Source organism: Lissotriton vulgaris, chromosome 8, assembly GCF_964263255.1.
Source record: "Lissotriton vulgaris chromosome 8, aLisVul1.2, whole genome shotgun sequence".
NCBI lineage: Eukaryota > Metazoa > Chordata > Amphibia > Caudata > Salamandridae > Lissotriton > Lissotriton vulgaris.
Genome location: NC_141696.1, coordinates 305,494,382 through 305,516,288, shown reverse-complemented (window position 1 = coordinate 305,516,288; position 21,907 = coordinate 305,494,382). Strand labels below are relative to the sequence as shown.

The 21,907-nt window shown below is 43.0% G+C and overlaps 1 protein-coding gene across 1 annotated transcript in view; it reads left to right on the top strand.

The window, feature by feature from the left end:
* The window catches only part of GBE1 (1,4-alpha-glucan branching enzyme 1), a 594,445-nt gene that overhangs the window by 235,327 nt on the left and 337,211 nt on the right, over nt 1-21,907 (top strand). The window contains exon 6 of the mRNA XM_086934076.1: nt 1,459-1,574. Coding sequence (XP_086790202.1) covers nt 1,459-1,574 — 116 coding nt within the window. The remainder of the gene's footprint in view (nt 1-1,458; nt 1,575-21,907) is intronic.

Below are 21,907 nucleotides of genomic sequence, written 5' to 3'. Positions count from 1 at the left end.
ACACTTACAGCTGTTGCAGCTTTGTATCGAATTTTAAACAGCTTGTCTATAATGTGAATTTTGTAATTTTCTTTTAAAGATATCGGTGTTATATCTAAATAAAGACTGTTAATATTAGCACTTACAGCTGTAAACAGCAGTTTAGACTGTTTTAACTGTATTAACATTTAGTAAATCTGGCTTGTTGCACAGTGAATTCTAGCAAATCCCCCTGGAATAATTTTTTATGCATAATTTTTTTTTAACTTCTACAGTAAGTGAGCCTCCCTATTTGAGTCTCCAGCACCAGACCAATGGTTTTTGTCTTTCTCCCAGCATAGACAAAGGCATATTTTGACCAAGGTTAAGGTGTTATTTCCAGGCTTCATCAATAAGGTTGGTTCCAGAAGATCTTGTACATTGTAGGCCATACTTTGGGCCAGTTTGCATCTGCTTAAGATGGACATGAAGCTACTGTCCACTTCTAATGCAGCAGTAGAAATTCCTGCTGTTAGCACCAGTAGCCTTTCTAAACATATCCTTTCAAGATATCTGTTTTAAAAACTTTTGTTAAGGTCCCAAAGTTCTGATCCATAGGCGATTTGACTTAAAGCCAATACTTGGACTACTATGCTGATAAGACTAGCTGTACCTATGAGCGCAAACCCTTCTAAGGATTGTACTTGGGAAAAGTTTGGGTTTTGCTATCGCCTTTTTAATGTGCAGGTCTCACTGAAGATTGTTTGAAATATGAAGAGCAAGATATGTAAAAGTTTACTCCTCCCAACGTTGTTTATTTGAAGGATTTTAGTGCCTTTCCAATTTTCCTGAAGGCCATAGTTTTTGTTTTCAATGTGTTCATCAGAATTTAAGTTGCATATATATATACTATGAAACTTGCTTAATTTTATCTGTAATGCATTGTATACACACAATGTTTTAAATACTTTTTTTTAAAGAACTTGTTTTTAAAGAGAAAACAAGACTTCTTTTGTTGCCCGTCACTGATAAGATCCCTCTGCTGGCTTAAACAATTGTTGGAAAGTTGGCAACACTCAAAATGAACAACTCTCCTTATTTCTCAATTTGCCTTGTTGGTGGTGGTACACTCAAACCAATAAATGAACTACAGTTGTGATCTTCATGTGGGAGCCCTATGTAATTCTATCCTTGAACAAACACGGCTACTGGTATCTGCAGTCACGCTCACCTCGAGCAGTGAGGTGTCAACATCATTCCTAACCTGAAACCAAGTACATAGTGAAGGAGCATAACTACAGTATGTTACTCTCCGTGCAGGAATTCCATTGAAACTTTAGCATCTAATAGATCAATGTAACTGACTACGTTTTCCTAAACACAATGTATTTACTTTATATAAATTATAAAATTGTATAATATACTTCATCCTGTAACAAGCTGTTCTATATAAAAAAATAATTACACATGCAATACTCTTGTTCTGACTTTCTCTTCCAGCTGGGAAGTTTTAAGATTTCTTCTTTCAAATTTGAGGTGGTGGATTCAAGAATATGGCTTTGATGGCTTTCGTTTCGATGGTGTTACATCGATGCTGTACCATCACCATGGTATGGGTAAGTATCACAGCCTCGAGCTTTGCATGTGTTGTCTATTTCCCATCAATTCATTGTTTTTCCTAGAATACATGATATGATGGATTGTGTTCCTGTTCTAATATTAGAATGTTTATTATAATTCTAAACTAGATTCGGAAGTATGTGCATTTTCTTTTCTTTACTTATATCTTTATTGAACACATCCGGTTTTGAATGACCTGTATGAGATTACCTCAGAGACCAGGCCTAAGTAAATCGAAACCAGTGCACTGCAGGGGATCTGGCCAGGTGGTTGGACTGGACTGTTGCAACTGGAAGTGGACCAAGACTGATTTGCATATGGCATGTCCCTGTCTAGAGTGGCGTAGTGGGTGAAAGATTATGAACTGGAATGTGGCCCAATGATCCCTCACCTTGTTTGTTGAGATTTGTGCAGGCAAGCTTGAAAGAAACATGTGATGGATTTAGCCTACAGAATACAATGATGGAGCCCTCTAGGTGTATACTCAGATTTGAATGCACTTCACAAGGAAGTTACTTCAAAGGAAAATAATTAATATAACTGTATGATACAGGTTCAGTGGATGAAGCCTTTAGTGTATTTTAAACAGTGCCCACCTTTGGCCTTTATAATCTCCCCCCTGCCACCTGGAATACATGTTGAGTGACTGAAGATGCCCTCCTCCTCCTATCTGGTATGGTCTAGGTATGTCAAAATCCATATGGACTGTTATCTGTTTGAATTGTATTTGACACATTTCTTAATCTTGTGCTAACTTTTAGAGGGTACTTAGGCTGTGAAAGAAGAAGAGAAGGGAGATATACCTAGGCCAAAATTGAAGGATGATAATGGTAAAACAGCATGGTCCCTTTCTGCAGGCCAAGTGATGAAAGTCTCTCTCTGTACCAGGGATGGAAATATGTTACTTTTGCTAGGCCCCTAGCCTGCAGACTGTGAGGTGTTGGTGTCGCAGTGCAAATCATCACAAGGTAATAATGGAGGCTAAGACCAGATGATACCTGCCTGATTCTCTGTGAAGGGTCGGTTGAAGCACAGATAACAGGAGATAGGGGTGTGGGCTGATGGAAGGAAGCAAAGCAGGGATTCTGTATGTAAAAATATGGAATGACATCAGCTACAAGGCCAGTATGAAACTATGAACTAAATGAGGAAAGACACATTGTACACCTACTTGGATAGATTTTAAACATTCAAAATAAAGCAAAATTGGAAAAAACATGTTTGTTAACTTTACCGCCCTGATGGGGTACATCAACATGGTTAATTTGTTTCCCACTCACTGGTATCAGTTTCTTTTATTTCTAATTTCCAAATAAGCCAGACTTTCTTTGAATTGTGTTGCAGCGCGAAGCAGTGTGTACATTTCAATTGAATGCTATCCTTACTACTCTAACCGTACTGGGTCCTCTACGGTTAGGCTGAAGTGCTTCCATTACCACACAGGCAATGATCCTTTGATGAATCCTTCACTGCTGATAGGAGGGGTGGAAATTATGGTGACCAAACTATGCATTAGCAGCCAACTCACAAGTTAGAAATCCGGTTTAGTTAGACCACTCTCAAGACCATGATGACAATATAAGGAACAGCAACTGGAAGACCCAACATCCTGAAGAAGTTACGTTGAGTGAGAATTATGCAAACCAAAAGCTCAGCAATCGCGACACCAAAACAGGAGATGCAAAACCTGTTGATCTTATTGGGCTCTCTGATTCTCCCTACAGCACATTTAAAGCATTAGTCTCAGTCAAAATGGAAGAAACAGGACTCAATAATACTCAGACAAGATTTAAATTAAAGATTCAAAATTCATTCGAATAAGCACTTTCTTGAGGACTGCGGTCAAGAATATTGCAGCTTGCATTAAAGCACTAAACATTTACGCAATCTTTAGATGAGGGTTATTAAAATTCTGTTGCAAAGTTAGAACCCCCTTACCCGTTAAGGCAGAAGGATAGTTCAAAGTTTTTAGCAGCTCAGGTCCTATGAAAAGAGGGGGAATGTTTCAAACTTAAAGCCCATTAGAGACGAGTCCGTTAGTATAGAGCTAAAGATAGAATGGGAAATTTGAAAAAAGAAATGGTTTGGCAAAGAAAGTCTCAGTTCATCAGCTACCAATTGTAGCATGGACAAGCAGTCCAATGTAAAAGATCGATCAGCTTAGCATCCGGAACCCAAGTAGGAAAAATCAATGGCCTTTGGTATCCCTCCTTTGGGATTTCTTCTTTTATAGAGTTGTGGAAAATCTAGTGACGTAGCATCACATCCACCATTGAAAGACTATCACACATCCCTGCTCACATCAGGTCAACTGAAATGATTGAAACATCAAGCTGGTTTCCCATGCTAGTCATAAAAAATGAAAGTTTGTGTGTCCAAGCAGACCTAACATTGGTCGAAAAGATATACAAAAGTTATGACTTTTAGCCAAAGCTCAAATTCTATTCCCACAGGAGTATTTCTCTGTGAACATTGAAAGTAATAGTAAAGAATGTCAGGGTGTAGTCATGTCCAGGACAAAACAAGCAACATTTTACTTACAAAGAACGATCCATTGTGTTAAATTAAAGAAAAGATCAACATTAGAGAAAAGCATTTTTATAATAAAAACTGCATGCTATGTTCTAAAGAGCACTTAAGTCCTACTGTTTTTATAGTTTCGGCTTAGAGCCTGCCTATTACATACCATCGTTTGGCTTCAGCATCATTCTAATTTCCTCGCTTCTTATTGGCCACCACCTTCTGCTTCATCCAGGTGATTCAAATGTTTTTTCCTGCCATAGAGCATGGATCAAGTGCACCTTTCTGTCTGTTGCTAGTGTCCTTCCAATAGCCCAGCGTTTCACTCTGTCCCTTCCTCCCCCACTGTCCTTCATTTTGCTTGCTCCTTGCCATCGTCCATGCTCTTGCTCCCAACCTCCACCATGACAACTCCCTCGTGTTGCCTGTCCCCATCCTCCTGCTGGTATCTGTTGTGTTGCTTCTCCTACCTTCCGCCCCACAACTCCCTCGTGTTGCTGCTCCCTCCCTTCTCCCTCGCACCTCCCACATGTATCTTTGCCCACCCTCTTCCCCTGTCCATTATGTTGCTCCTCCCCAATCCTCACAACGGTTCCACCGGCTGACCCAAACCTTCCATCCATCACAGACAATATTAACAAAGCCTAATAGCACGTGCATATGCACAAGTATTTAGCTTTCTCAAACTTTTATTTGGACCTATTGCACAGCAGCGCCAGACAAAGCCAATAGATCTTTCATAGGTGAAGCCTACTTGCTTCACCAGTGCTTGTTTTATTTACCGATTCATCTTGGATGTGTAAATAAAAAAAAAAAACTGTGGGCAGGCACACGTGTGCCTAAAAAAGTACATGCCAACCACATCATCAAATCTTTGTTTATTTATTTTTGTACCATGCGGCAGAGAATCCGCAATGCTGCACTGTATGGCTAAAAAGCATTGGCAAAGCCAATAGGTCTTATAATCGAGGCCTATTGCTTGTTGTATTGTGGTAATAACCATATGTAACCCATAATTTAGTTTGGAAAAAAAGGCAGAAAAGGTACTGAAAAGCAACATTCCGACTGAATTAAAATGTGGACATTCATTAACTGAAACCACTTTCATTTCCTTTTGTCCATTAACCATGAAGAAGTGATGGAACAGAGCTAACAGCGTAAAACTAGGTTATGTCTAGCAAATGCTGTCCATGTGAGAGTCCCCCTTTTTTAAGATAAATGTACAGGTTCTTGCAATAATGCTCTTTTGCTTGAAATAACATTCTCACATATTAGCATTGTATTATTCGGTCTGCTAACAAAGCGCAGCCAAGCCCAACACGAAGAAATATATAATTTCTGGTCTGATTTCCAGTTGGGCAGAATGAGTTTAACATCAATTCAAACATCAGGTATGTTAGGGATGTTTCATAAGAAGTCAGTCTTGTATAAGCACAAGAAACTCATAGTCCCAGAGAGACCGTGTGAAAGCCAAGAGATTTACAGATATGAAAAATGTCTAGTATGTATTTATGAATTCCTTCCCAAACCGACAAGCATGCTTGCAGCTAAAGAAACATTTGTGCAAGCACTTAACCAAACTTTTCTGGTGCCCAATGAGGTCTAAGCGGGGTAGATAGAGTATATAGATGTTAATCTAAATGTGGCAGATTCTTTCCAGAGTATTTGCCAGCTATCTTAAATAATGGCTCTCTATCCTGTGTACCCTACCCCTTTTCCTGAACCAGTTTGCATCCCCTATGCGATATAGATCTTAAAAGCAATTACACCTTTAATACTACATTACTTTGTTTTCGACGTTTTGTAAGCACAGTAGATCATTCAAGTTCATTAACCTTGATTGACTTATTGCCCCAAATTGACTGACGAGTGGCATTTTCAACTCGTGCATGAAGTTTTCCGTCTAGACTGAACAGTGCCTTTCAGTATCTGCCACAAAAGAGATAATCCTTTGGCAAGTTAGTTAATAATGACACCAGAGGGGCGGATGTTCTACTGTCACTCAATATCGCAGACCCCTTGCCTCATTACAAAACCAATTAATACCTTTTCTAATCAGGAAAGCTCTCTGAAAGATAAAAGTCAGCTACATTAACTCAAATAATTTCTTCAGTTTGTTTCTTATTGGTAATTATTGACTTCCTCCCTTTTTACAAAAATGTAAAAACTATGGTCTCAATGTGTTGTAAAAATGTATCAAATGCCTAATTGGTGCCAAACTAATCAAATAATTTACATTGGGAGCTATCATAATTGTCTCTACATATTACCTGGGCAGGAAGTCCAGGCGCCAGGTTTCTAAAAGGTCTGGGCCTGGATTAGGTGCACCGGGAGCAAATGGGGGCAGTGTGTCCTATAACAGAAAATATGCTACCCACAGGACAGATGGAACATTGCTGCTTCCCTGAGGGCAGTGCATTAATGAAAGCTACAGCAGCTGTTTAAATTTCACTTTGCAGGAGCACCCAGCCTGTAATTCAAAGAAGGGACAGAGATCCTCCTCGCGGCAGGTGGTTGCAATGGGGGGAAGCTCCATAGGTCCACCTTTCCCCCTTTAAGGACTTGCCTTCTGCGATGGGTCACAATCTTTAAGTTGAACTGTTAGTGTGCCTCCTGGCTGCCTCTTTGCCCCAGCGCCTGATTCAATAATACAGGCAGCGCCCACTTAGAATAGCGAAGGTGATATGCATGGGCTGCATGATTAGTCTTGCAGAATGGTTTGTGCAAACATCTGCAGTGCGTTTGCCCATTACGCCTGCGTAGCACTTTTGATAATACATCCCAATGACTTTTTCAGTAAAGCAGACTCATTATAGGAGATTGACTCTGGTTGTCCCAGAACCATACACTTAGGCATTTGAAATGGAACATTTTTCAGCTAGACTGTATTTTGGCTTGATGATCAGATTTGCATAATGTAATGCGAGGTCTGACGTCTGACATATCTTTGTAATTATTATTATTTAGTATTTTGTAGAGCGCACAGCTACCTCCGACGGAGGTGTCCCGGCGCTGAAGACCTTATCTCTGAAGAGTCAGGGGAGTGTGAGAGGAGGCAATTAGGATTAAATTTGGGAGTAAAACCAGGTTTTCCGTTTTTTTCGGAATAGGGATTCTGATGTAAGAAATCTGAACTCTGTAGGCAGTTGGTTCCAGAGTTTGGATGTAGCAACTGCATGACATCATCCGGTGAATGTGGTTTGCTTCGTTATTTAAATATGCATTATATATATATATATAGCAATTTGCATTGAAGAATGAGTGGATGTATAAGTGTCTGGATGAAGGATTTAGTTGGTGCGTGATTGACTGTATGAGTGAGTGATTAAATGTGTCTTACTGAATGCATGGGTTAGTGACTAAACTGTCTCAATGTGTACATCAGTATGTCTGTTGTGTAAGCTGCTGTATATGTTGATCAGTAGCTATATGAGTGGCTATATGGGTTATTGATTGGTTGCCCAAGTATTTGTATGGGAGACTGAGTGTGTGTGTGTGTGTGTGGGTGGCTGGGAGGTGTGTGACTGTGCATAGATGTGTGAGCAGTTGATTTACTAGGTGTATGGGTTCAAGAGTGCATGAGGAAACAGCTGTATGGGTGGTTGACTGTGTGCATGGCTGTGTTGGTGAGTGAATGGATATCTCAGTGCTACATGTCCAAGTAAGTGCATATGTAAAACACAGTGCATGTGAGAGTTGGCATATATAAATGACTATACATGAGAGCCAGTAATTGTTCGAGTGGCTGTATGGATCAATGTGTACTTGTATCAGTGATTGTATAAGAGAGTAAGTATGTGTTAGTATATGTTTGAATAATTAAGGTGTTGTCTGTATAACTGAGGAAATGGGAGTGTGATTGATTCTTTGCATGACTGACTAGGTGTGTGAGTAACTCCATGGATGAGTGGCAGTGTGTGAGTGTCTGTATAGGTGTATGAGTGCATATGAAAGTGTTGTATTGATGAGTGACTGTATGTATAAGTGATTGTATGGGTGAATGAGTGGATGTGTGTGTAGACCTAGGAATCAGTAAGTGCGTATGTGGTAACTGGTATTGGTGTGTCAATGGTTTCAAGAATGGTAGTCTGTATTTAACACTGGGTGTATCAAAGATTATATTAGAGTTTGAGGAGGTGCAACGAATTATCACATGAATGATGTCATCAGTGTTGTGATCAGTGATGTCAGTTGAGATGTCATCAGTGATGGCATCAGTGATGTCATTTGAGATGTCATCAGTGATGTCACTGACCATGTCATGAATGATGTAATATGTGACATCATCAGCAGTGGATTACGGGCGCGCGAGTTATAGTGAGTCCAACTAACTATAACGTGGGAATTTCAATGGTTTTGTATGAGTAAAATGTTCCGCTAACTATAGCTGGTGTGAACCCTATGTTTTGTTTTTCAGTGAATTTCAAAGGTTTTTTAAAAGCTAATTCCTTACTATAACGAGTTTGTAACCTACGGTTTTTAAAGTGAATTATTACGTTTTTTTAATAGTTATTTTTATAGCTATTATAATTTTTATAAAATTATTTAACTAATGTCTATTTTTCTAAAGTAAATTTTTCAATGTATTTTTCCTGTTTTTTTAAAAATCATTTTACCCCGTAGCGCTCAGGGTACGCGCACCCGTAAACGCACCCGTAAACGTAGCGAGAGCACTATTCACGCGTGCGGCAAAAAATATAATTATGTATTTAAAGTAAATAATAAAGCAAGACATTCAGTGGCACACTCATAAAAGTACTAATTTTCATTTTTAATATCCGTATTTCACCTTTAAATGCATTTAATAAAATCTAGTAAGTGCCCCCGGAAGCGTTCCCAGAAGCGCCTACGTACGTGCTGCGTAAGCGCCCGCGTAAGCCCCACGGGGCGCGTAGCGTAAGCGCGCGTCAAGCCATGTGACCTCAAAACACTTTTGATTCGTTAATAACAGTTTTTTTTCACAAGTAGGGAAACACCCCACCCATTTCCCTCACAACCTCTTTGCTTTTGCTGAGACAACACCTCTTGTCTGTTCCTGCAAAAACAAAACTTCTACCATCATGTCTGGTTCCCAGAACCCTTCCCAGGACCAGTCCTCAGACTCTTCCAATGGATTCCTGCCTCAGGTCCCCCAAAAGAGAAAAGTGAAGGACCACTTCATTTGGAAGTTTTTCTCTTTTCCAGAGGGGGAGAAAAAATGCAATGCAGTAAAAGTCACATGTAAAATTTGTGGCACTGTACTCTCACGTGGAGATCCCACCCGGAAATATAGTTTTGGAAATGCAACATTAATCAGGCATGTTGAGAGGAGGCACCCGTTAAATAAACACGGAAGAGCACCAGAGCCCTGGCTCGCAATCTACCACAAGAAGGCCCCTCCACTTCCACCGGAGCTTCCACATCATCAGTGAGAGGAAGACCAGAACTGATGATTTCAAATATTCAACCTGTTTTTGGTGACATTACAATTCGTTGTAAGCAGTGTGACCAACTGCTCTGTTATGGGGAGCAGAGCATTCAAATAATTGTGAGAACCAGGGAAGAAAGCGCTGCGCCCCTCGGCACAAATTTTTCCCCTTTTTTTTTGCTCCTGTTGAGCAGTTTGGCATTCCCTAGTTTTGTTTTTGTTCTCAAAAAAATTCCATTTTTTTTAAAAACGTTCAGAAAAACTACAAAAAAAAGAAGAAAAAAACTGTTCTTTTTAGAACTACCTCCAATTCTCCAACAAGAGCTATATTCTTTACATATTCTCAAGGAGTGAGTGAAGTGGAGTACGGTGAGAGAGGAAAGGAAAATGAGTGAGGGAGCGAAGGAAGGGAAGAGAGGGGAAGGGAAGTGAAGCAGGGGGACTGAAAGAAGGTGAGTGTGGGAGGGGAGTGAGGGGAAGGGGAGTGAACATGGGAAATGAGGATAAGTGAGGAAAGCGGAGTAAGGGAATGGGGGTTAGGAAGGGTAAGAGAAGAACAGTGAGGTTGAGGAAAGAGTGGTGATAGAGGGTGGATAAAGGCAAGTGAGCGTGATACAAGGGGAGTGAGGAGACAGAGGGAGTGAAGGAAAGAGTGAGAGAAGGGGACTGAGTAAGGAAGCATAGAAAGGTAAGTGAGGGAGTCTGGGAGAGTTAAAGGGAGTAAGCATGAGGGAAGGGGACAGAGTAAGGGACAGAGGTAGTGAGGCTGAGAGAGAGAGGGAGGGAGTGAGGGAAGGACAATGAGGATGTGACAGGACAGTGGCAGTGAGAGAAGGAGTGAGTGATGCGGAGTAAGGTGAGTGAGGGAAGGGGAATGAGTGAGGGAGTGAAGGAAGAGAAGAGAGGGGAAGGGAAGTGAAGCAGGGGGACTGAAAGAAGGTGAGTGTGGGAGGGGAGTGAGGGAAAGGGGAGTGAACATGGGGAAAGAGAATAAATGAGGGAAGTGGACTAAGGGAACAGGGGTGAGGGAGGGTGAGAGAAGACTAGTGAGGTTAAGGAAAAGTGATGAGAAACTAAATTTTGTTTGTCAAACTTACCTTATAAGTAATGTAAACTTAATTACATATTTTTACTAAATGTAATATCTGTGGAAGATGAAAAAAAATTACTTACAATGTTTATAATATATATTTCAAAATACTTGAGACAAGGCAGGAGATTAAAAGCAAAAAAGGGTACTAAGAGATAAAGTAGGAGTGAAGGACACAGAAAGGGAAACAAAGGAATGGTGAAGGACAGAGAGAGGAAAAAAGAAATAGAGGGTGAGCAAAAAGGGAGAGAGAAATGAACTGAAGGTGAGTAAGATAGTAAAGGAATGTGTGTTAGTAAAACTAAATGAGAAAAGGGGAGTAAGGAAAGGGGAGTGAGTGAGAGAAGGGGGAGTTAGTGAGGGTGCATTCACGACAATGAGGGATGGAAGGTGAGTGAGAGTGAGTGAAGGGCTGCGTGAGAGAGTGAGGGGACAATGGGAGTGAAGGTAACAGAGGGAGTGAGGGAAGAGGAGTGAAGAAGTGAGAGGACAGAGGGAGTGAGAGAAGGAGTTAGTAAAGTGGAGTAAGGTGAGTGAGGCAAGGGGAATGAGTGAGCAAAGGAAAGAAATACAGGGAAGAGGACTGAAGCATAGGTACAGAGAGAAGGTGAGTGGGGGATGACTATATTTTCTCCAATGTGTATTTGACATCTCTTCTTCATCTCCTGCCTCCTTTCACTCACTGTGTCTCTGATGCACCCTATAGCCGCCATTTTGTGTAGTTACAGAAGAGAGTGATATATAATAGTTCAGAATGTGAAAAGGGGGCAGGGTAGAGTGCCCCTCACCCCCTAGACCTTCTTAGGGGGTCCAAAAAGGATTTGTTTCTGCTTTCCTGAGAGACTATGGTATGAGTTCCATATACCACAGTAACTTGATTTACAACATGCAAGATATCTACAGAGGAGACGGTGTGCTTTTCTCAGATGAGGGGAACAGAGTCTTTCTCTTGAATTTTAGACTCTGCATCGGTACTTACTTGTAGGTACTTAAATCACCCACATAACACAACAGCTCTTTTTAGAGCTACCCTACCTCTAAGCAATTCAAATTGTTATTTTACACTATTTTCTTTCACTGTTTTTCCCTATGGTACGCTCTGGGTACGCGTATGGGGAAGCGTACATGGGAACGCACCCAGTGCTTACCCCGCGAATTAATTTTTTTAAAAAAAAGTTATCTTGCCTTTCAGGGTCCTTTTAGGCCCCCCTCAGAAAACCTAGGGGGGTCAGGGAGAGTCTACCCTGCCCCCTTATAATCATTTCCCCCTTTTTATTTTCACCTCTTGTGTCTCGATTCTACCGAGACACAAAAAGGTGGACTCTCCGGACTGTTTAGAATGTTGACATACACCCGAGAGCCAATCAGCTTTCCGCTCGCGCACTCCCGTGTCACCCCGGGTGCGCTCCCCGGTACGCGTACCGATAAGCGCTGGAAGCGCGCATATAGATATGTGTTTTTGAACCTAATTTTCGTAAAAACCACTGGAGCAATTTTCACCAAATATAGAAAAGGCACTTCTATATAGGCAGTCCCTACAATTTTGCAAAGTTTGATGTAATTCCGTTCAGCGGTTCGGGCTGTAGCCTTGTCAATTCGTCCTATGGAAATTAACATGGGGAAAACACGTTTTGGGACCCCCCTTTTTTCTCGGACCCCACTTCACAAATCCCCCCGAAACTTTCAGGGAAGGAGCGGAGCGGAGCTGGCCTGAATTTTGGAAAATTACACGCAAATTCCTCAACCTGCGCCAAAGTTATTCCCAATAGAATGTTGCGGATTTCCTATGGTAGCTAGGTCCTAACTATAATATATATATATATATATATATATATATATATATATATATATATATATACATACATTTTCAGATATAGAGATGCAGCGTAGGACCTAAGAACCTCAGCAGTATATTCCCTCTTCATTTGTATAACACCGACCTATCTTTATTAGAGAGAATACTTTATTTTAAACCCTTCAGTTTTAAATATGCAGACATATTTTTCAAGTCATATGAGCCTCTAAAAGTATTTTGCATTTTGTTTAATAACCTAGATGCTACACTCTGACTTAGTATATGATTATATTTGCACTTCTTAATTGAATCTGCCCATACAGTCATCCTTTTCCCCTAAATATGAGCCCTTTCAAGTTCTTTAATTTCTTTCTCCAGCACCATCAACCCATCTTGTTTTTTAGTTTTGGGTCCCAAAAGAATTCCCCTAATAAAGGTTTAGAATATATCTCATAGACTTTGCCTAATAATATCTGGTATATAATTTTCTTTGACAATCTGGGCAAATACGTCCGTACAAGATTCAGAAAAATGTCAGGTGATCTCATTCACTAGTCTGCATTTAGACGAATCAGGGGTAAAAAAAAAAAAAAAAAAAAGTGAGATCAATTTTCCTTTTATTGTCTTTATTCTTGATATTATTTTACAATGCTACTATCTCTTCACAATTCTCATCAATAAAAAGTTGTATTTAAAAAAAAATGGACCAATGAATCTCTAATTACCTTCAATGATTTCAGTAACATCTCATCATTAACTTTTCTGTAAGAATGTGGCAGGTCAAGAATACTGGAGATAGTAAATCTGAAACCAACATATCTTTATTATAGCATCTTTCTGTAATCAAATGAAGTTGGCATCTATAACTATGACATTTATCCTAGAATAGGATTGATGAAATGGGAGAAGAAAGTGAATTACTGAGATGTAACACCCCCAACTATCTTTGAGAGACTATTTGTCTCACACACTCATAAACATTTTATGTGACCTGAACTCCTGATATTTGGCTGGTCTGTCAAGAATCATTACAAGATGTATGTTAAAGTCACCATACCTACTGATTAACGCCCTCCTACATAGATCTATCATCTTTTCACCAATTTTTGTTCATAAATATGGAGCATCGACCTGGCTGCCTATATATTAATCACTTAGAGGGTTTTAGGGTCTGGGGGATTGATTGCTCCATCACAACACAACAAATAGTCCATCCGTCTTATTACGAGTGCCATAGAATATAATTCCCTTGTATATAGGTGGAGAAGATACCGGTCATGCTGTGACAGAGTAAACAATCTGCCAAACTCTAAATCAGCCACATAGTACGCAAGTGTATCCCTTTATAACTTCACAACAAGGAAACACCTGTCTGTCTCTGCTTCAATAGCAAGAACGCCTGACTTTTCTTTTCTTAGATGTCCATGTATTACTCCATTGTTTTGCCTTACCATTCACTCGAGTTTCTTGCAAGAGGATTGTCTGCAATTCAGTTATTAGGTTATTGTTTATTTATTTATTTATTTTGAAAGTTTTATATAGCGCGAACAAGATCTTCGCAGATATCAGAGCGCTTTACAGAGGGGGGAGCATGTATACGCAGATACATCAATCAAGTAAAAGGTACATTGAGGTGATAACATAAAACAATCAATAAGTCAATTTCAGAATCGAAATAACAATACAAAGGGTTCGACAAGTAGTACAGATGAGTATCAAGTCTTTGTAGTTATCTCCAGTAGTGGTTCAAGTGTATTTAGCCATGAGGATCGCTTTTACTTCTTTCTTGAAAAGTATGGTAGAGGTGATGAGCCTGGTTTCAGGGGGGAGCGAGTTCCAAATCCTGGGAGCCATTCCTGAGAAGGAGCGTTTATAGGTTTTTTCCTTGCGGAATCTTTTAGGCTTTAGCAAAAGATTATTTGTACCTCTAGTGTTTCTGGAGCCTCCAGAAATCGTCAGCTTCTGAGCGAGGTATGTAGGTGTGCTCAGGTGGACAGCCTTGTGCGTCAGACAAGCGATTTTCAGGTGTATTCTGGCTTCAAACGGCAGCCAATTCAGGAATTTGAAGTCAGGGGAAATGTGTGAGTGTTTTTTTGATCCAGTGATAAGTCTCGCTGCGGCGTTTAGAGAGGCCCTGATGGGTGCCGTAGTGGCTAGGGGGAGACCGCAGAGGGCGGTGCTGCCGTATTCTATTCGAGGTATGACTAGCGATTGTACCGCAGTTTGGAAGTCTTTGGTTGGAAGGAAAGGTTTAAGTTTCCTAAGGGTGTTGATTTGGTAGTTCGCTCCCTTAGTTGCTTTGTTGATGTGTTCCTGCATGCTGAGATTGGTGTCAAGTGTTATGCCCAAAGATTTCGCTGAGTCCACGATGGTGGGTTGGACATTGAGTGCCGTTAGGTCTTTAAGCCACATTTGTGCGGTAGTGCTCTTCGCGGGTGGTGAGATCAGAAGGAACTCTGTTTTAAGGGCATTGAGTTTCAGATGATTGGCGGCCAACCACGATTGGGTGCTTCTGATCGTTGAGTTCAAGAGCGTGATGTCTTTGGGTGATTGTAGTTTGAGATAGAGTTGAGTGTCGTCAGCATACATGTGGAAGTGTATATTGGATTCTTGCAGCAAGGTGGTGAGAGGTTCCATAACTAGGTTGAACAAAGTTGGGGATAGGGAGGATCCTTGTGGTACGCCTAGCGATACAGGTCTTGGTGCAGACATCAAGTTGTTGCTCTTGAATTTCTGCGACCTGTTATGCAAAAAGGACGTGAACCATTTGAGCACAGTTCCAGATAGGCCCATTCTCGTGTTTAGTAGTTCGATTAAGCTCTCATGTTTGACAGTGTCAAATGCAGAGGAGAGATCAAGGAGGATGAGGAGGCAAGTATCGTTATGATCTAGGATTTGGAGGGCGTCGTCGATTATGTGAGTCATAGCAGTTTCAGTACTGTGATTTGCTCGGAAGCCTGATTGATGAGAGTTGAGGAGATCAAACTGAGTAATGTGTTTAGTTAATTGTTTGTGCGCATTTTTCCAGCAGTTTGGCAAGAGTCGGAATGTTGGTAATGGGACGGTAGTTGTTTAGGTCAGAGGGGTCAGCTGTAGGTTTCTTTAGCAAAGGTGTGACTTGAACAACTTTGAGGGAGTCGGGAATGATCCCTTGTTGAAGTGAGCTGTTAATGATTTTGGTCCAGAGTGGAAGGAGCGACGGGGTAAGGACTTTGACAGCGTTAGCAGGAAGGGGGTCCATGAGGTGATTGGAAGGTTTCAGAGTGCTGAGCAGTTTGCCAATTTCTTCCTCCGTGTAGGTGAGAAAGGTTGACCAGGTGGCCTTGTTTTTTGGTGTAGTGGGTGCTATGCGGTGGGGTTTGGGATAGAGGCTTGCGTCTATGAGGAGGTCATTCTTTATGTTGTCAGTTTTTTGGTTAAAGAAGGAGGCGAAGTCCTCGCAGGAGGGAGCTTCGCACATAGTGTTGAGATGTTGGGGTTGTTCTTTGGATTGTGTTCGGATAAGCTCAAACAGCTTTCTCGGACGATTTTTGGCTTGGTCAAGCTGACGGCTGAAGAAGTCTGATTTTGATCGTTTTATTTTCCTGAAGTAGGCGTTTCTCCTTTTCTTCAGGTTTTTTAGGTTCAGTGCGGAGGGAGCTGATCTCCAGGTGCGCTCTGCCATTCGCATGGCGTGTCTATCGTCATTGAGACTCCCGTTGTACCAGGGATTGGACATTTTTGTGGTGGCTTTTTTTAGTTGCAAGGGTGCGACTTCATTAATTATTGAGGTCATAGTGTTAAGATAGTGATCAGTCAAGGATTGGACATCTTTAACGCCAGCAGGAGGAAGTAGTAAGTTGCAGCTTTTGGGGGGCAGAGAGTTTGAGATTAGTTTTTTCATGTCTCTTTTCCAGACTTTGGGCCTGGCGGGTTGAACGGGGTTAAGTTTAACTTTTTCATTGATGAAGAATGTGATGGTATGATGGTCCGACCAATCACAGGGTTGGATCGATTCGAGTTTGATAGTGGCCTCTTTGGAGATGATGAGGTCGAGGATAGAGCCTTTCTTGTGTGTTGGACTGTTGCAAATTTGAGTGAGATCAAGGGCGTTAAGGAAGTTCTTCAGACCTTTTACCACCGCATCATTATGATCGTTCCAGTGGAGGTTGAAGTCACCCAGGTATATTTGTGTGAGTTGTCGCCCGGAGTTGGCTGAGATCATGTCCATGATTTGTTGGGAGAAGGTAAGGTTGTCACCGGGTGGGTGGTAAATGCCGTGCAGAGTGCAGATCGGTTTGTCCTCACTGTGAATATCAAGGCAGATATATTCACAGGAAGTTGGGGAGGGTAGGGAAGGGGAAGTTACTTTCAAGACAGAGAGGTTGCTCCTGTATATACATGCGATTCCGCCACCTTTTTTATCGCCAGACCTGTCAAGTCTAGTGATGTGGTAGTTGGGGGGGACCAAAATGTCCATTATAGGTGTAGAAGATTCTGTTAGCCATGTTTCAGTCATGATGATTAAGTCAAGATCCCATTTTAGGATGAGATCGGCGATAGCGGCGGAGTGTCTAACGGCTGATCTGCAGTTGAGGAGAGTGCATTTGAGACGGGGTGTGTCGAGGGTGGAGGGGTGTTCTAGAGCGAGGGGGACTTTACTCAGGTTACTATGGATAGCGATTCTGTTGTTCAGCGTGGGGGGTCTAAGGGGATTAGATTGAATCGTGGGAATGGCAGTGAGAGTGTCGGGTGTGTTGCTATGGGGAGCTGAGTCATAGGAGCGGAGGAGGGTGATTGTGTCTAGGTCCGAGAGAGGGTTGCAGGAGCGATGGGGGCGGTTTTCACGATTGTGAACAGGGATTGAGGTCCAGTGCGGTGGTGGTCGAGTGCGAGAGTTCGCCGCCCGAATGGAGGACCAGTTGGGAGCGGAGATGATGGAGGAGGCGCGTGAGTGGTGTCTGGGATGTGTGCTGAGTATTTGTTTGATGATGTGGATGTCCTGTTTGATCTGGTGGAGGGTGACTGGAGGTGAAGGGTGACTGGAGCGTGATAGACAGAGTAGTTGTTGTTTGATGATGTCCATGTCTTATTTGAGCTGGAGGAGAGAGGCCGTAATGTGGTCCCCTGTGGGAGATGTGTTGGAGGTGAGGATGGGAGGCTCGGTCGTGGGTGACAAAGGGGAGAGGTTGGTAGTGTGGATGAGAGTATTGGTGGTAGGCGTGGAGTGTAGGGTGGAGGATGGGCGTTTATTAGTGGTGAAGGGGGTGGAGGTTGGGTAGTGGGGGGTGAGACTGGGGGGCGTAGTGGGATTGTAGATGGTACTTTTTTGAAAGGGTGGAGTTGAGTTGATGGAGGTGGTGTGTTCTGTGTGATTGGTTAATGGGTGGAAGTGGGGGCTGAGAATGGGGGGGGATAAAGGGTGGGGTTTGCATTTGTGTGTGTCAGTTCGATGTTGATCGAGGTTAGACGGGTTGCGGGTGGGAGCTGTGGTATCAGGGGTGTGAGGAATGAGGATGAGAGGAACGGGGATGAGGGCTGGTGTGTGGGGGGAAGGGGTGGGGTAGTTGTTGTGAGCGGGGGAGAGATCTATGTCTGTGCTTGAGGGATGTGAGGTAGCTACGGTAGGTGGGTGAGTGACAAAGGTACCGTGAGTAGATGGTTGGTGCATGTCGTTTTGGGTGGGAGCTGTGGTGTCAAGGGTGGGAAAGGGGATGAGGGCTGGTGTGTGAGGGGAAGGGGTGGGGAGGTTGGTGTAAGAGGAGGAGTGTACTATGTCTGTGCTCGACGGGAGTGAGGTAGTTACAGTAGGTGGATGAGTGACTAGGGTGTCGGGCGTAAAGGAGAGGTGCAAGTCGTTTTGGGACTGGGCTAGGTTAGAATGAATGTGGTTTGAGGCTGTGGTGTCAGGGGTGACAGGAATGGGTGAGGTATGAGAGGCTGACCAGGTGAGGTTAAAGGGGGGGGAGGGGGTGCCGCTGGAATGTGTGGGTGAGGGATCTATGTCTGTAAATGTGGAGTGAGAGGTAGCTACATTAGGTGGGTGAATGTCTAGAGTGCCGGGGGTGTCTAGAGTGCCGGGGGTGGAGGGAAGGTGCTGTTCGTTTTGGGGTTGAGCTAGGTTAGGAGGGTTGTGATTGGGGGCTCTGGATTCAGGGGTGATAGGCCTGCGGGTGCTATGAGTGGGGGGCTGATGACTGGCGAGGTATTGTTTGAACGTGGGGAACAGGTTGTCTAGTAGTTCCAGGTTCTTGTCTGTGGATTGAATTAGGATAATCCCGTTGTTGTAAATAGTGATGGTTGTTCTGCCCGGGAAGAGTTGGGATGGAGTGATGGTGAGTTTTTGGCCATGCGCGAAATTCCTGGAGGTGGAGACGGTGAGTAAGGTGCGGAACGTGTTTCTCCATTGGGCTCTGCGTGTGGTGTGGAAGATAATATCAATGTTCAGTGAACCATTGACTGGTGAGAAGTAGGTGTCTGCACAAGGAGTTTCAGGGTGGGACCTCAGGAAGTTGTGTTTAAAGCGTTTAGCGGCTTTTTTAGTGAGTGAGGGTGGGTAGTTGATTCTATATGTGTGTTTGCCGACGGGTTCCATGATGGTAGAAATTAACTTCATGTAAGTGCTGAAAATCAAAGGAGAAAGAGACGAGCAGCTATGTCTCCATGGAGTGAGAACAGTAAGTTAAAACCAAAACCTACTGCTAGACCTTACTATGTGCATCTGTAATAACATTTTTGTCTGCTTATTGACAAAATCAACGTCACTTTTGAACGTAACTATTGATGTGTATCCATGACCTTTATTAAACTTGGTGCTGCCTTACATTAGAGAAACTGAAATGATAGTGTATTGGTGGTTCAGCCATGGTTTCCCTGCCCTCCTGAACAGCTTCCTGGCCAGTCTGGGGTGGGACTATGTCCCCCAGACATCTCTGTGGTAAGGCCAGGCCTTGGACAGGACTTGCTCTTAAGCTCTGGAGGAGTCCCGGATGCAAGTGTGCTGGTAATTCCCCGTGGTTTCCCTGCCCACCTAAACTGTTTCCTGGCCAGTCTGGGGTGACACTACGTCCCCCAGAAATCTGTGGCCAGGTGGGGCTCAGGACAGGAGGCGCTCTTGAATGCTTGAGGAGTCCTGCAGCGTGGTATGCACCTGAATGAAGACCAGATGAATGATTGGCCCGTCTTCTCCCGGAAGAGCCTGGGCTGGGCCAGCTCCCTTGGCTTCAATGACCATCAGTGAGTACCCACGGACTGAAATTAGCATTGATTATTGCTTGCTTTGTTTGGTCTTGAGGTGTGGTCAAGCGAAAAAAGGACAGTTTAAAGGATGGTACCATCATTAATCCTTGAAGTGATACCAACTTGTATTCTTTTTTGGCCCCAACTGTAATAGTAGTCGCCAAGGAGATTGAGTTGGTGGAGAGGCGACTATCACTTGACTTTGGGAGGGGAGGTGCATATTTTACACTGACCGAGATGGTCCTGTCAGTGATAGGTTCACCTGCGAGGTATTGAGGAAGCTTTGGCAGTCCATCGTTCCTGAGGCGGCTGAAAATTCCTCTCCGTTGGCCACAGAAAGTAGAATATCTTTAGAAGAATTTGTGACTAATAGCCCTGGTAAACCAGCGGTCACAGTCCGGGCATCACCTTTGGAAGATCATGCAGTGAATACCTCCAGCGAACCAGTGGCCAGGAAAAAGAGGAAAGCAAGACAAGGCACCATACCTGGCCACCCCAAAAAGCAAAGAGACGCGGCTCATCTCCTTACTCGTTGTAGCAAACGAACTGGCCTACCCTGTAGAGACGGAGCAAATATTAGCCCCTAATCTTGGTTGACAATAAACTGAGCTGGAAAAGTGTCTTGGACCAAGTAAAAACTGCGATGAGTTCTACCATTTGCTTCTTAATTGGATAGGCTACATGCCCTGGAAGGGGATATCCGGGACTTGTCCTCCAAAATTGAGCCCTTTTTGGCATTACTGGACTTTAATAGGCCTCTTGGGCAAGTGTGCTACCACGTTGGGAATAGCGATAACGCTCCTGACAACCAAGGCAATCAGAGGCCCCAGTTGTCCGCTGTGCTCCCTGTTCCCCCTGTCACTCTATCTACCCAGCCATGATGCCTGTATCTCTCTCGAACTACCAAGGCCCCAGATGGTAAAGGAAAGCCTGGCCAAAAAGAGAGAGGTCAATAGAGCTGGGAGGCCAGACCATGCATCACAACATGGTCGGCTTCAGCCAAATCTTGCTTTACCTCCTGACTACTGCCCTAATGAGGTAGTTTAGGTTGGGGTAACCTCTCTAACCCATGATGGAGAAAAAGCCACTGAGAACTGAATAACTGTCTGCTGCTGGCCGGTCCGGAACGCTGAATTTTCCATTACAGAGTATGATGATATCCTATTTGTGAGGAGAATTGGGTGGATTGGACAAACACCTAAAACCATTGAAGGGGATTGTGTGACTATAAACTGTATTTATCCAAACTTAGCTCAAAGGTTGATTAAAACTGGCTTGAGGTTTGGCGATTTAGGTGTTGTTACCAGTATTGTCACATTTGGGTTTTCCTTTAGACCCATTCTTCCCAGCCAGCAGAGTAAGGGAAGGATCTTGTGCCAGCGATTAAATGTTGTAGGGGATTATGCTGTACCCACTAGTATTAGATTGTTGCTGCTATCAGGTTAGGACAATGATTGATTCTCCCTTAGTGATGCACAGGGTATGGTTAAGGGTTCAGCAGGGGTTATGTAAGTAAGGGGTTGTCCTGACGCCCACAAAGGATTTGATGTTTCTCATTGTACAAGGTTGGTTCAAAGTAATCAAAGTATCCAAGCTACTTCTCCATCTTCACCAGATATACTAGAACCAACTGGGTCCCATCTATATACTTCTTTACCTTCACCAATTGGATATTCAGCCAGGTTTGCCCCCAATGAGGTCACCCCGTTATCAACACGTATATCCTGGAATGTAGCCGGACTGGCGTCTAAACGAGTCATTCCAGGATGGTGTGATTTTATTGACCAACATGATCCGGCTTTTTCCAAGAGACATGATCACTGCAGCCCCTTCATCGTGTAGGATATGTGAATTTTGATAAGGCAGCCATATCCCCAGGGGCGGGCAGCTTTTCAGGGAGTCTAACAATATGGGTGAGAACCAACATCTCTGACATGTTGAAGGAGATCACTGTGGACTCCCCTGACATCCTATGCATGCCTCAGCTTGACTGCGATATATTATATATACAATGTATACTGTAGAGTCACCGGGAACAAGATGGAATCTATTGTTGTAGATAGCTTGAAGGGACATCTAACTAAAATACTAGCTACAACAAGGAAAATTGTGGGGTGTGACTTTGTCAATTTGGACAACTGAGTATTGACAGTCTTGCTGTGACAGCCGATGAGGACTCTGTGATCCATACCGGAGTTTGAAATTCCCTCCATAAAGAAATTATCTCCTTTAGCAGTTCTGATCAATGCCTTTACATTAAATCAGGGGGCTTCCTGCTTGCAATGGCAGGTCAGTCTCC